This window comes from Prionailurus bengalensis, chromosome B2, assembly GCF_016509475.1.
Source record: "Prionailurus bengalensis isolate Pbe53 chromosome B2, Fcat_Pben_1.1_paternal_pri, whole genome shotgun sequence".
Taxonomy (NCBI): domain Eukaryota; kingdom Metazoa; phylum Chordata; class Mammalia; order Carnivora; family Felidae; genus Prionailurus; species Prionailurus bengalensis.
In genome coordinates this window covers 50,606,282-50,619,489 of record NC_057349.1, presented here as the reverse complement: position 1 = coordinate 50,619,489, position 13,208 = coordinate 50,606,282, and the positions used below count along the sequence as shown (strand labels likewise).

The 13,208-nt window shown below is 42.6% G+C and overlaps 1 protein-coding gene across 1 annotated transcript in view; it reads left to right on the top strand.

Annotated features, from left to right (window-relative positions):
• The first annotated feature begins 466 nt into the window (after positions 1–466).
• Positions 467–13,208, top strand: part of GCLC (glutamate-cysteine ligase catalytic subunit) — a 50,671-nt gene continuing 37,929 nt past the window's right edge. The window contains exon 1 of the mRNA XM_043591662.1: positions 467–1,089. Within this exon, the coding sequence (XP_043447597.1) occupies positions 940–1,089 (150 nt within the window). The 5' untranslated portion in view covers positions 467–939. The remainder of the gene's footprint in view (positions 1,090–13,208) is intronic.

The window sequence follows — 13,208 nt, the reverse complement described above, 5'->3', positions numbered from 1 at the left end:
AAGTTTACACGGGTGTAGAAATAACTTGCCCAAGGTCCCACAGTCAGTAAATAGTGGAAACGAGAATTGAACAGGTGTTTTATCTACCAAGCTACAGAGTCATTACCATACCTGGCTGCCCTCACTTGTTTTTTTATAAGTGTGAGGGCTTTTCTCACCTCACAGAGAATATAGAGTGTTGTTCATTAATTCAAATGATCACATTTCTTCTCCAACACAAAGTTTATCCCTTTGGATTAGAGAAATCGAGTTTCGACACTTTTCCTTTGCTTAGAGGGGCGAATTCACTCTCCCGGCCTCCGGTGAGCTCCTCCCCTTCGACTCCGCCCCAACCACGCCTGCGCACGCCTCCTCCTCATCCTCCTCAGTGTTTCTTTGGGCGCTTGGCCACGCTTCCTCTTCTGCACCGCCTTCTTTCCCCGCCCCTCGCCCGTAGTCTATAAAATCCGGAGCTACGGATCGCGCCTCGGAGCGGCGAGCGAGCAGATAGGAAGACTGGGCATGCTCGGTGGCGGCGCAGGTCTTGGTCACAAGTAGGAAGAAGCCAGTGCACGACACTGGCAAAGAGAAGCGGGAGCCGCTGCCGCACCGCGGCGGTGGGGTCTGTCGCCACCGCCTGGGAGCAGGAGCGGGGCGGGAGCCGGAGCTGGCGAGGCCGCCTGGCCGAGAGCCGTCCAGTCTGCCCTCCTGCTCTCTGCCTCTGTGCCCGTGCGGTGCGCCGGACCCCTGAGTCGGTCACCTGGGCGGCAAGGACCCGCGCGGGGGAGCGGGAGAGGAGCGGACCCTCCCTCTCTCCGCCGGCTGCGGCACGAGGGCGCCCCCGCGGGGCGGAGCAGCTGCTGCCTCCGGCGTCTTGTGCGGGCAGCTGAGTGTCCGTCTCGCGCCCAGCGCCCCGAGCGAGCGGCAGCCGTCAGCCCCGAGAAGGAGGAGGGGGCAGCCATGGGGCTGCTGTCCCAGGGCTCGCCGCTGAGCTGGGAGGAGACCAAGCGCCACGCCGACCACGTGCGGCGGCACGGGATCCTCCAGTTCCTGCACATCTACCACGCCGTCAAGGACCGGCACAAGGACGTGCTCAAGTGGGGCGACGAGGTGAGCGCCCACGGCCTCCGCCCCCGCCTGGCGCCCCTGTCAGGCCACCCCGCGCCTCCTTTGTTCTGCGAGGCGCGCCCCGGGGCCCCACGGTGGTCCGTGTCATCCGGTGTGCCTCTAGGGTCCTCGGACGAGCTGTCCCTGCCCTCGCCTGGCGCGCGTCCGGGGTGTGGGGCCCTGCCTGAGCCTTCTCACCAGACTTCTCCATCCCATTCATTCATTCTTAACGGGTTTCCCCCTTTATTCAAAAAAACGGGGTAGGCGCTGGGGGGGCGCGAGCTTGAGCAGGTGTGACATTTGGTGCTTCTAGGAGTTCTCAGTCTGATACATGTGCCGGCCGCGTTTCGAGATCTACCGCCCCGTGTAAAAATGGGTTTTTGTGATCAGTGAGAGAGGCACAAAGTTGTCCTAGAAGGCCCATTGCTGCTAGGAGTCAGGTTTTAAGGATGTTCGCTTCTGCCCCATCTCATGCAGATTACGTTTTAAACCTCCCAACTTCTCATCAGTCACCTCGCACCCTCTTCACCCTCCTCCCTCTTCTGCTGCACCACCTCTGTAGAAATTAAGGCTCGGTTTTCCTAAAGGGAAGGAAACTTCCTTGCCTGTTTAATTCTAAATGGGAATTCTTGAAGCTTCACAGTTGGGATTTGTTAGTGGTTTTCCGTGGCCTGGATCCAATGTCTAAACTTTACAAATCAATGCTTCAACATGTGTTCTGCCTAGAGGTGAAATGTTTTTGTATTCTCAGTGTGTTGAACCATCGTTTATGGGAAAGATCTGGAAAGCATTGCCCCTTTGGATTTAGTTTTTTTTCTGCCAAAGCGTTTTGCGCTCTCCCTTCCGTTTTTGAAAGTCGCAGGTAGATACAATTCAAATAATTAAATGCTTTTTTTGAAAAGTGCGTCTGTTTTTACCCTCTGTCTTCCATGGCTTGCTTAGGTGTAAGCTTATCTTTAGTCCATGTTATTACTCTTGACCTGAGCGTCAAGGTGCTGGTACGCCAATGCAGAATCTCTGTGTCTCCTTGCAAAACTAGTTTGTCTGTTTCTAAGATTGGAAGTTAATTCTGCTTTTTTACAGTTGAAGGAATTGTGCTGTTTTAAGTTAGAAAAGTATAATGATCAGTCATTCACATTTCTACTAGAAGGGGTTTGTCATACTTGGGACAGAAAAGGAGTGTACAGGATTGTGTTTGCTGGTAATTCTTCAGTTTTATTCTGAAGTTCTTTGTTTCTTCACAGCATCTGATATTATACATGTTCATTTGTATATTGTGGGCATTTTACGATCTATCCTCTATTCTCCAGCCCCCCTTGAAAATTCTGCTTCAATCATGTGTCTGGGCAGAGTATAGGGTTTTTAGGAAGAGTAAAATTCCTACCCTCAAGTTTTGACAATCAAGTTAGAAATAGGCAGCCTGATGTAAGGAGAAGAAGTGAGATTGTGAAGACTGCTCAGATGGTTAAGGCGGGGGGGGGGGACCCCACTCTTCTCCTGAAATGGCACTTAAGTGAAACCTTAGTTCCCTGAAGTTGGTTCTCTCTTACATCCTTGACCTGTGGTATTGCAGGCACGAATTCTCCATTGTGGTATCTCTGTTTGGGCAGATAGAGAAGGTGATGTTTTGAACGGGGGCAGGGAGGAGTCTCATGCCTAAATATTTGCTGATGCTTCCTTCTAGTATCATGTCAAAGTAATTACTCATTTACATTACAGAACGTTACTACTTAAAAAAAAATTTTTTTTTAATGTTTATTTTTGAGAGAGAGCACGACAGAGTGCCAGCTGGGGAGTGACTGAGAGAGAGGGAGACACACAGTCTGAAGCAGGCTCTAGGCTCCAGGCTCCAAGCTGTCAGCACAGAGCCTGATGCAGGGCTTGAACTCAGGAACTGTGAGATCACGACCTGAGCCAAAGTCGGACGCTTAACTTACCACCCAGGCGCCCCAAAACGTTACTATTACATGCAGGTCACGATCCATTAGTGGGTTGAGAAATAAATTTGGATTTCCCTAGATTTGTTTTCTTCTCTTCAGAACTTAAAAAAAAGAAAAAAAGAAATGGAATAAGATGAAGAGTACCAATTACCACAAACAGTATTAGGTCAAACTTTTGGGTTATTTGAGAGCATGTTGAGCAGGTATGTATTGAGTCACATGTAAATTATTTCTTAGTATGGTGGCCACTTAAGGAGTTTGAAAACCATACTGTCCTATTTATCACAGGAGGCTTCCTTGATGAGACGAGCCTTTGAAAAGAGCAGGAGAGCAGTCATCCACTCCAGTGTTAGCAGTATTCCTTGCTCAGAGGGACTCACAGACCACATCCACCAAGTGAAGTCTGCAGGCAGGGTCAGACAGCAAGCAAGCCTGTTTGTATGCAGAAGCCTTGGGAATTAACAGAAACAGGCTGGGCAGATAAAAGTAGAGAAGGGTGTGGTGGGTGGTATGGCCCTGGAGATGAAGGATGGCCTTGCCAGACAGAAAATGGTGTTTGAGATGTGATATTTGGACTGTGTTGGTGTGATACCAAATTACTGCTCTTACTGGGAAATTTTGGTGTTGTACTCATAAGTCCTCTTCTCCACCCCACCCCCTCCAAAAAAAAAAAAAAGCCTTCAAACCGTGGAGACCCTGCCGCTTGGAAATGCTCTGCCCTAGTTACTATGACAGTATTTACACCTGACAGTGTTTATCAGAAGGAACCCTGGAGTTGTAGTTTCCTTATGTTGTAGTCCAAGGCCTGCCAAACTGCCTGTGTGATGGTGAGCCTCAGTTTCCTCTTTTGGAAAATGACAGGGTTGGAATCTCCCTTCTAACTTCTATAGTTTGAGTATAATTTGAATAAGATTTTTAAAAAGCAACGTACATAATTTCAAACCAGAATGTTATTCTTTGAAATTCACCTGGAGATAGATAATCTTCAGGCTGTTGAGGAAAGGAGAAGGCTGCCACCAGCCGCTGGGATAAAAATGGGTCGTACTGTAAAGGTGTGTGTATGCTGGCTTTTTGGAACTCCAAAGTATTCTCCTGTGACAACGTTATGCATGAGTAGATTCCCAGATCAGCTTACAGATGCATGTTTCACCTTTGGTTTAACCGGTCCTAACCCTAGCCACCATTTATTCTGTTTCTGTAGGAGATAGACGTTCTAACTCCTGGGTACCAGGAAAACACTTCATTTTGCCCCAGGTTGGGGGCTTTGGGGGAGAGGTAAGATGGATGTTCCTGGGTGCTCTCCTGCCTGCTAAGCATTCTATGTATACAAAAAAGAAAGCCCTTCCCTTTTCACAGCTGACACACAACTTTTCAGGTACAGTTTTTGTTTATAACCAGAGTGTACTCATTAAAAGACCAACTTAGGAAATGTATGCTGCAAACGTGGCACTAAATACAACTTTTCATTTTTTCCTAATCACTCTCGTGTTAGTTACCTTCCTGGCCTTTCTGCTACTTAATAATGGCAGAGGCATTATCAGAGTTGAAATCTGTCTGACTCCAGGTCCATTTCTTAAACACGTTATACCAGGTTTCGGATTATTTACGATGTATGAGATTTCATCAAATCTCCTTTTGCACAGTTCACACTACAGGTTGTAAAGGTGTCAGGAAACAACATTTGAAAGCAAACGTTTAATTTTTCTAATTTTTTTTAACCCAGTGTAGTGGCTGTCAAAGTTAAGAAGGTAATTGTCCTGTAGTTTGCAGAAAAGTGCATGTGATCTTAGGAAAATATAATATGCCTTTAATACTTGAGTGTGTTCTTTGCATAAAGCCAGTAAAACTGGGGTGGGGTATATTCAGTGCTGATAGGTCATCCATTGACTTTGAACTACAAATTTGCTTGTGTAGGGTAAGAATGCTTAAATGACTATTTAGAAAATGCATAGCTTGCTGATTAATAAACTTATGATCCTGTAAGAAAAGTAACATAACCCTGAGCTATAAATCTAGAATGGATAAAAGCAGCCATTTGAGTGTAAATGAATGTGAAGCTTGGACAAATTGCTTAATCTCAACCTCAGTTTTATTATCTATAAAATAGGGATGATAATACCTCATAGGGTTATTAAGATTAAATAGGATAATGTTGATGAAATGGTGTACAAGGAAGTGCCTAACTTACTAAACAAAGACTCATAAATGGTAACTTAAAATGTTTACTTGGAAGATTTTTTTTTTTTTTTTAATGTTTGAATGAGAGTGTGTGAGCAAGAGCGTGAGTGGCAGAGGGGCAGAGAGAGGGAGAGAGAAGAGAGAATTGGAGGCAGGCTCCATGCTGTCAGTGCAGAGTGACACAACAGTGAGATCATGACCTGAACGCAGATCAAGAGCCAGTCACTTAACCAACTGAGCTACCCAGGTGCCCCTACTTGGAAGTTTTAAAATATCTGCTATATCTCATCTAAATACTCAGGGTCAAACTGATTCTCAGCTATAGAGAACAAACTGAGGGTTACTGGAGGGGAGGTGGACAGGGGGTGGATCAATAGGTGATGGCTATTAGGGCAATTGTGATGAGCACTGGGTATTGTATGTAAGTGATGAATCCCTAAATTCTACAACTAAAACTAAGAATACACTGTATGGTAACTAGCTGGAATTTAAATACAAACTTGAAGAAAAAAAATAGCCATAGTCATTGGGGAATGAGGTAATCCCTGTATGTAGGGTTTATTTTTAAACTAACAAACTTACATTTGTTTATTCAGATATATATTTCATTAGCTTAGTTATTTTTGATGGTATTGATGGTAATTATAGTATTTCTAAATTGCTTTTAACAATCTAAATTGTCTTAAAAATACATTACTAGACACTGACTTAGTAGAATTAGATATTGAGCACAACTATTTCTTGATAGTCATTGTCAAGATTCAGGTTTCTTACATAGGTCATTGAGTGTTTTGTGACCTATAAACCCAAGTTGTTTTATCTTTCTGTCTCTGCCGTCACTGTGTACATTGTTTTACAGCATTTATTCATATGTCTAAAGCACAGTGGTGAAATCAAGGAAAAAATGGATTTGTGCTTCTGAACATTTTATATACTCCAGGCATCTGAATGTGTTGTTAAATTTAGAAAACTGTATTTGGGGCATTACGGGTGCTGCTGGTATTGGATGGGAGCGTATTCTAATAAGCTTGGTAATCTCTGTTGGTTCATGATTGAACCAAGTTAGGTGGGTTTTTAAAAACATTTCAACACCTTTATTTAGATGAACTGATAAACATCAAACTGCACATATTTAAAATGTACAGTTTGATAAGTTTTGATATAGGTATACACCTGCGAAACTATCACTACAATCACAATAACATCCATCATTCTAAAAATGTTCTTGTGCCCCTTTGTAATACCCCCCTTTCCTCCCCACTTCACAGGCAACCAATGATCTCCTTTCTGTCACCATATAGAATTTGCATTTCCTAAGAGTTTTATATCTAGGAAACCCTGTAGCATGTACTTTTTTGGTATGGCTTTTTAAGCTGCATATATATTTTGAGGTTCATTCCTTTTGCTGCATGTATAAGTAGTTCATCCCTTTCATTGCTGAGTAGTATTCCATCGCATGGATATACTATGATTTGTTTATCCACTGTTTAGATTGTATCCAATTTTTAGCTTTTACAAACAAAATTTATATGAACATTATGTCTTTGTACTTAATGCTTTTATCTACCTTGATTATTCCCTAGGAGTGATGTGTTTAACTTTTTAAGGAAACTATAACACTTTAAAAACATTTTCTTTTTAATGTTTATTTTTGAGAGAAAGAGAGAGACTGTGAACAGGGAGGGGCAGAGAGAGAGGGAGACACAGAACCTGAAACAGGCTCCAGGGTCTGAGCTGCACAGAACCCGATGAGGGACTTGAACTCATGAACCGTGAGATCATGACCTGAGCCGAAGCTGGACGCTTAACCGACTGAGCCACTCAGGTGCCCCCTGAGTTGTTCTCTTGTTACCGAATTTGAGAATTCTTTATATATTTTGGATGTAATTCTTCCCAGATAATAGACATTGCACATGTGTTCTCCCAGTCTGTTTTCATTGCCTCAAATGGTGTCTTTTGAAGAACAGAGAAGTTGTTCATTTTAATGAAGTCCAGTTTGTCCACTTGTTCTTTTATACTTTTGGTGTGGTATCTAAGAAATCTTTCCTTAATCAAAGATCACAAAAGTTTGCTCCCTTATTTTCTTCTAGAAGTTTTATAATCTTAGGCTTTACATTTAGGTTTACGACCCATTTTGAATTACTTTTGTCTGTGGTATAAGGTATGGATTGTTGCTTTTGGTTGCCCCAGCACAATTTGTTGAAAAGACTATCCTTTCTCCACTGCCAGAGGTATATGGCCTTTGTGGCTTGTCTGATACCAGTTGTCTGTGTGTGTGGTTTTATTTCTGGATTCTTTGTATTCGATCTATATGTCTATCTTTATGCCTGTACTACACTCTTTTTATTGCTGTAGCTTTATAATACATTGTGAGATCAGGCAGTGTTAGCTCTCCAGCTTTGTTCTTTTCCAGCAAAGTTTGGTTTGACTCTTCTGAGCCCTTTGAACTTCTACATGAATTTTAGAACCAGTTTGGCAATTTCTACCAAAAACAAACAAACCCTCCTGGGGTTTTGACTGCAATTGGATTGAATCCATAGATCAGTTTGGGAAGAATTGACATTTTAACCATAATGAGTCTTCTGACCCAAGAACAAGTACAGCTTTAATTTCTCTCATCAGTGTTTTATAGTTTTTTTTTTTTTAAGTTTATTTGGGGGGGGGGGTGGAGAGAAAGAGGAGTGGGGGAGGGGCAGACAGAGCAGGAGAGAGAATCCCAAGTAGGCTCCTGCACTGTCCATGCGGAGCTTGATCTCAGGACCTGAGCCAAAATCAAGAGTTGAAGGCTTAACCTGAGCCACCCAGGTGCCCCAGTATTTCGTCATTCTTAATGTACAAGTCTTGCATATCTTTTGTTAGGTTTATCATGGTTTCATATTTTTTTCCTATTGTAAATGCTATTAAGTTTCAATTTCTGATTATTGATTGCTAATATATTGAAATAAAATCGATTTTTGCATATTTATCTTATATTCTAACCTCATTTTTGAACATGTGGGATACAGTTGTAATTAATAACTGTTTTAGTGACTTTGCTAATACTTTCATCTTTGCTATTCAAGGTTAAGTTCAGTTTTAATTCTTTTCATTCTGAATATGCTTCACTGCTTCTTTGCATGCCTGGTAATCTTTTATTGGATTCTTTACCTTGTTGGGTGCTTGTTACTTGGGTTTTCCTGAGTATTCTTAAGCTTTGTTCTTGAATATAGTTAATTTGGAGATAGGTTAATCCTTTGAGGTCCTGATTTGTAATTAGGCAGATCCAGAGAAGTCTCTAGTTTAGGGCTAATTCTTCTACTGAGGCAAGACCTTTATGAGCATTTGCCCCAGTGCCCCTGAATTAGAAGTTGTTCCTTTCTGGCCTGTGGGAATACAACTCTGCCCTAGCTTTGGGTACTTGCCTCATGTATGGATTGACTTACTACTGAATTCCTAAGGAGGAGCCCTCTGCTGATCCTCTGGGTTTATCTGTGCACCTCTCTTTGGCACTTTGTGTCTTTGGCACCAGTGTCTTGAAAAAGCTGCTCTTTCATATACTCTGGTTTTGGTTGTTTCAGGAGGGAAGGTAAAATTGGTTGCTTTTACTCCATCTTGAGCAGAGGTCTTTTTCTTTTTTCTTTCTTTCTTTCTTTCTTTTTTTTTTTTTTTTTTTAAGCTCTGCTCCTCCTTTGGAAACTTTGTCCAGAGGCTGGCTGCCCTTGTGGTTATAAAATACCTCCAGTAACCAAGATTTAGGCAACTTTTTAAAGTCAAGATTTTCTTTGCTTTTATGTTGTCATGTTCATCATTTCGCATCACTGTTCTCATCCTACAACTGGGTATTTGTTGAAAATACAGTCATTTTTGGGGCGCCTGGGTGGCGCAGTCGGTTAGGCGTCCGACTTCAGCCAGGTCACGATCTCGCGGTCCGTGAGTTCGAGCCCTGCGTCAGGCTCTGGGCTGATGGCTCAGAGCCTGGAGCCTGTTTCCGATTCTGTGTCTCCCTCTCTCTCTGCCCCTCCCCCGTTCATGCTCTGTCTCTCTCTGTCCCCAAAATAAATAAACGTTGAAAAAAAAAAATTAAAAAAAAAAAAAAAAGAAAATACAGTCATTTTAAAAGTTTGCATACATTTTATGAATGGACTTTAATTTGAAGATGCAAGTCTAAGCCTTGAATCTTCCTCCAAATAACTGTGTGATATTAGGTATGGAACTTAAGTTCTTTAGACCACAAATTTCTCATCTGTAAGACTAATAAAAAAAAGTCATATCATTTGGTTTTGAATTTCATGTTGACCTATGTGTGTGTGTGTGTGTGTGTGTGTGTGTGTGTATAGTTTCTAATTGTATCTTTTAACAATTTGTTTCAGAATACTTTAAATTCCATACAACTTACAAAAATCAGGAAATGTGTACAAGAAATGGTAGAATTTATTTCCTTACCCTGTCACCTTTTGGGTTTTAGCATTCATCTAAGATAAAGTACTTCACTGGCTACTGACAAAATAATCTAATTATATAGTCATAGATATTAGGTTTCTAGAAATTTGTTTTTAATGTCTTAGGTGAGCCTATTTGAGCCTCACAACTTTTTTAATTTTAGAGTGAGTGCAAGCGAGGGAGAGTGGCGGAAAGAGATACAAAATCTTAAGCAGGCTCCATACTCAGGGCAGAGCCTGATGCAGGGTTGGATCCCATGACCCTGAGATCGTGACCTGAGCCGAAAATCAAGATCTGGATGGACACTCAACCAGCTGAGCCACTCAGGCGCCCCACAACTTTTCTATTAAAAGCACGATGGTATTGCAAAAATGTTTTCCTCAGAAAAGCTGATACTTAGGTTTTATTTACTTACGGCAAAACACTAAAGGCTATGTTTTCATGATGGATAATTTTTTTAATTTATTTAAATTCAAGTTAACATAGAGTGGAGTAATGGTTTCAGGAGTAGAACCCAGTGATTCATCACTTATTTATAACACCCAGTGTTCATCCCAACAAGTGCCCTCCTAATGCCCATCACCCATTTAGCCCATCCCCCCAACCACCTCCCCTCCAGCAACCCTTAGTTTGTTCTCTGTATTTAGTCTCTTATGGTTTGCCTTCCTCTGTTCTTATCTTACTTTCCTTCCTTCCCTATGTTCATCTATTTTTGTTTCTTAAATTCCACATATGAGTGCAATCATATGATTTTTGTCTTTCTCTGACTAATCTATTTGGCTTAGTATAATACAGTCTAGTTCCACATGATGGATAATTTTTAAAAAAATTTTTAATGTTCACTTTTGAGAGAAAGTGCAAGTGGGGGAGGGACAGAGAGAGAGGGAGGGAGACACAGAATCTGAAGCAAGCTCCAAGTTATGAGTTGTCAGCACAGAACCCAATGCAGGGCTGGAACCTACGAACCGCAGTATCCTGACCTGAGCTGAAGTTAGATGCTTAACCGACTGAGCCACCCAGGCGCCCCTGGATAATTTTTAAATTAAGTATTTGGTGTGTACTTCCTATATATCAAGGGCTTCCTGTGTTAGGTCATGGGGTTGAAGAGAGAAATCAAAAGCTCTCTGCTTTTGAACTCGAGTGGAAGGTGGGTGAACAAGGGGGAGGGAGGAGAGGAGGAGTTTGCCGTATATCTAGAGATCCTGGGGTTCTTAGGGATGGGGAGTGAACCTTTTGGTGGAACTCAAAGGGAGAAGGAGAAAGGCAAGGAAAGGGCATGTGCAAATGTGAGATTATGGAGGTGCCTGAAGTTGAGAGAGTACTGCTGTAACACAGGACCAAAGCAGAGGAAAGGGAATGGCTAGAAGTTGAGGCTAGAAAGGTGGGTTGGGTTCAGTCTGTTGAAGGTCCTTGCTAGTAGGCCATGTCAGGAGACCTAGTATTGTGAGTCCAGGCCTACTGTAAGTCCACAGGCCTAAAGATGGTGGTTAAAACCAAAGTGGAGAGCAAGACAGACCAGGGAGAGGAAACCTTGGCAGCACCTCAGAACCCGGATGGATACACATTAAAAAAAAAAATTTTTTTTTTAATGTTTATTTTTGAAAGAGACCGAGCATGAATGGGGAAGGGGCAGAGAGAGAGAGGGAGACACAGAATCTGAAGCAGGCTCCAGGCTCTGAGCTGTCAGCACAGAGCCCCACGAGGGGCTCCAACTTACTGTGAGATCATGACCTGAGCTTAAGTCGGACACTTAACTGACTGAGCCACCCCAGCGCCCCATGATGGATACACATTTTAAGGGACAAGGATAAAGTGTGGCATCCTGAGAGGGAACGGTGTGAGGGGTAGTAAGACTGCTGTGTGCAGGAAGAGGGCTCGCAGGCTTTTGAGAGGTGTGGAAGGATAAGAACTGAAAGGAAGCCACTGGATTTGCTGGTTAGGCAGGAACTGAAGGCTGTGGCAACAGCCTATCTCAAACATATTAAGAACTTGGGGGGAAAAACAAAAATTGGTTTCTGGCCAAAATAAATGGCACAAAGCCCATGGATATCTTCACAGTTCATAGGGTCCTTGAAATCTTGATTATAATTTTAGCGAGAAACAGAATTGAACTATTTCAGTTGAACTGGATGGCATGTGAGTTTGGGTATCACTTAAGTAATACCTTTGTGGCTATTAAGTTGTCTCTGGAGTAGTATATTTAGAATGATTGTAATGGATTGAGTATATTAGAATGATGATCCTGAATCTCCACTTAAAGGTTGGTGTTCTCAGACATTGTTTAAGAAGTTGGGGAAACATGATTAAGTCTCAGACTTCTGGCCAAAAGAACTCATTTTAGATACATGTTGATAGGTATTCAGAAAACTTGGTTATCTGGATTGGTGTATCCTTGGAGAGTGTATGTGGCTACAGTTGTACTTTGTTGGACACTCTTCTGAAAGTTTCCTTATGCTTAGGTTTTTTTTGCGTCTGTCATGATCAGAATTTGCAATATGGTAGTAGTTTCCAGAGTAAGATTACGAAAGAACCCCAAACCAGATGTTCCTAATTACATAAATGTTCACACAGACCCACTGGTCTTGTCTCCCTTCCCCCTGAGGTCCTTTTTTAGTCCATTGGATTTGGTTAGTGCCTTTTTTTTTTTTTTTTTAACTGGATGTTGATTTAGCAGAGTTAAAACCCTTAGGCAAGAGACTTCCTGACCCTTTTCTTGGAAGCTAGTAAGAATCTAGGCTGTGACTCTGCCCCATTTGGATTACCTGCAGGGGTCATGGGCTCGATACACAGGGCTTCACATATTTTAATGCTCTGGAGAGATCATAAAGATCTTAAAGTACCTGTAAAAGTTGACTGGCACTTGTCTGAAGTGTTTTCAAGAGTTAGTGACCTTCAATCCTTAGAAAGTTAACATTTTTTATTTTTAAAAAAAGTTTTTGTTTGAAAGGATATACTCTGAGAACTTTAAACCTCAGACAAACCTAAGGAGGTTATTTGGGAGTGCTTCCTTCATTTCCCACTGGAAATGTTTTTACATAAGTCAGGTATTTGGAAGGTAGTTTTGTTTTTTTTTTTAATGTTTTCTAGTGTTTATTTTTGAGAGAGAGACAGAGTGCAAGCTGAGGAGGGGCAGAGAGAGAGAGAGAAAGAGAGACACAGAATCTGAAGCAGGCTGCAGGCTCTGAGCTGTCAGCACAGAGCCTGACATGGGGCTCGAACTCACAGAACTGCAAGATCATGACCTGAGCCGATGTCAGACACTTAAACGACTGAGCCACCCAGGCGCCCCGAAGGTACTTTTTTTTTTTTTTTTAATCTTTCATTATTTTTGAGAGAGAGAGAGAACCGTGTGAATGGGGGGAGGGGTAGAAAGGAGAGGAACAGAGGATCTGAAGCAGGCTCTGCACTGACAGCAGCAAGCCCAATGCAGGGCTTGAACCCACGAATCGTGAGATCATGACCTGACCCAAAGTCAGATGCTTATATGACTGAGCCACCCCGGTGCCCTGGAAGGTACCTTTTTATCTAACACACTTTCAGTAGTGCTGCCTGTGCTAAGGATGGTGGTCCTCTCTTCTTGGCCCC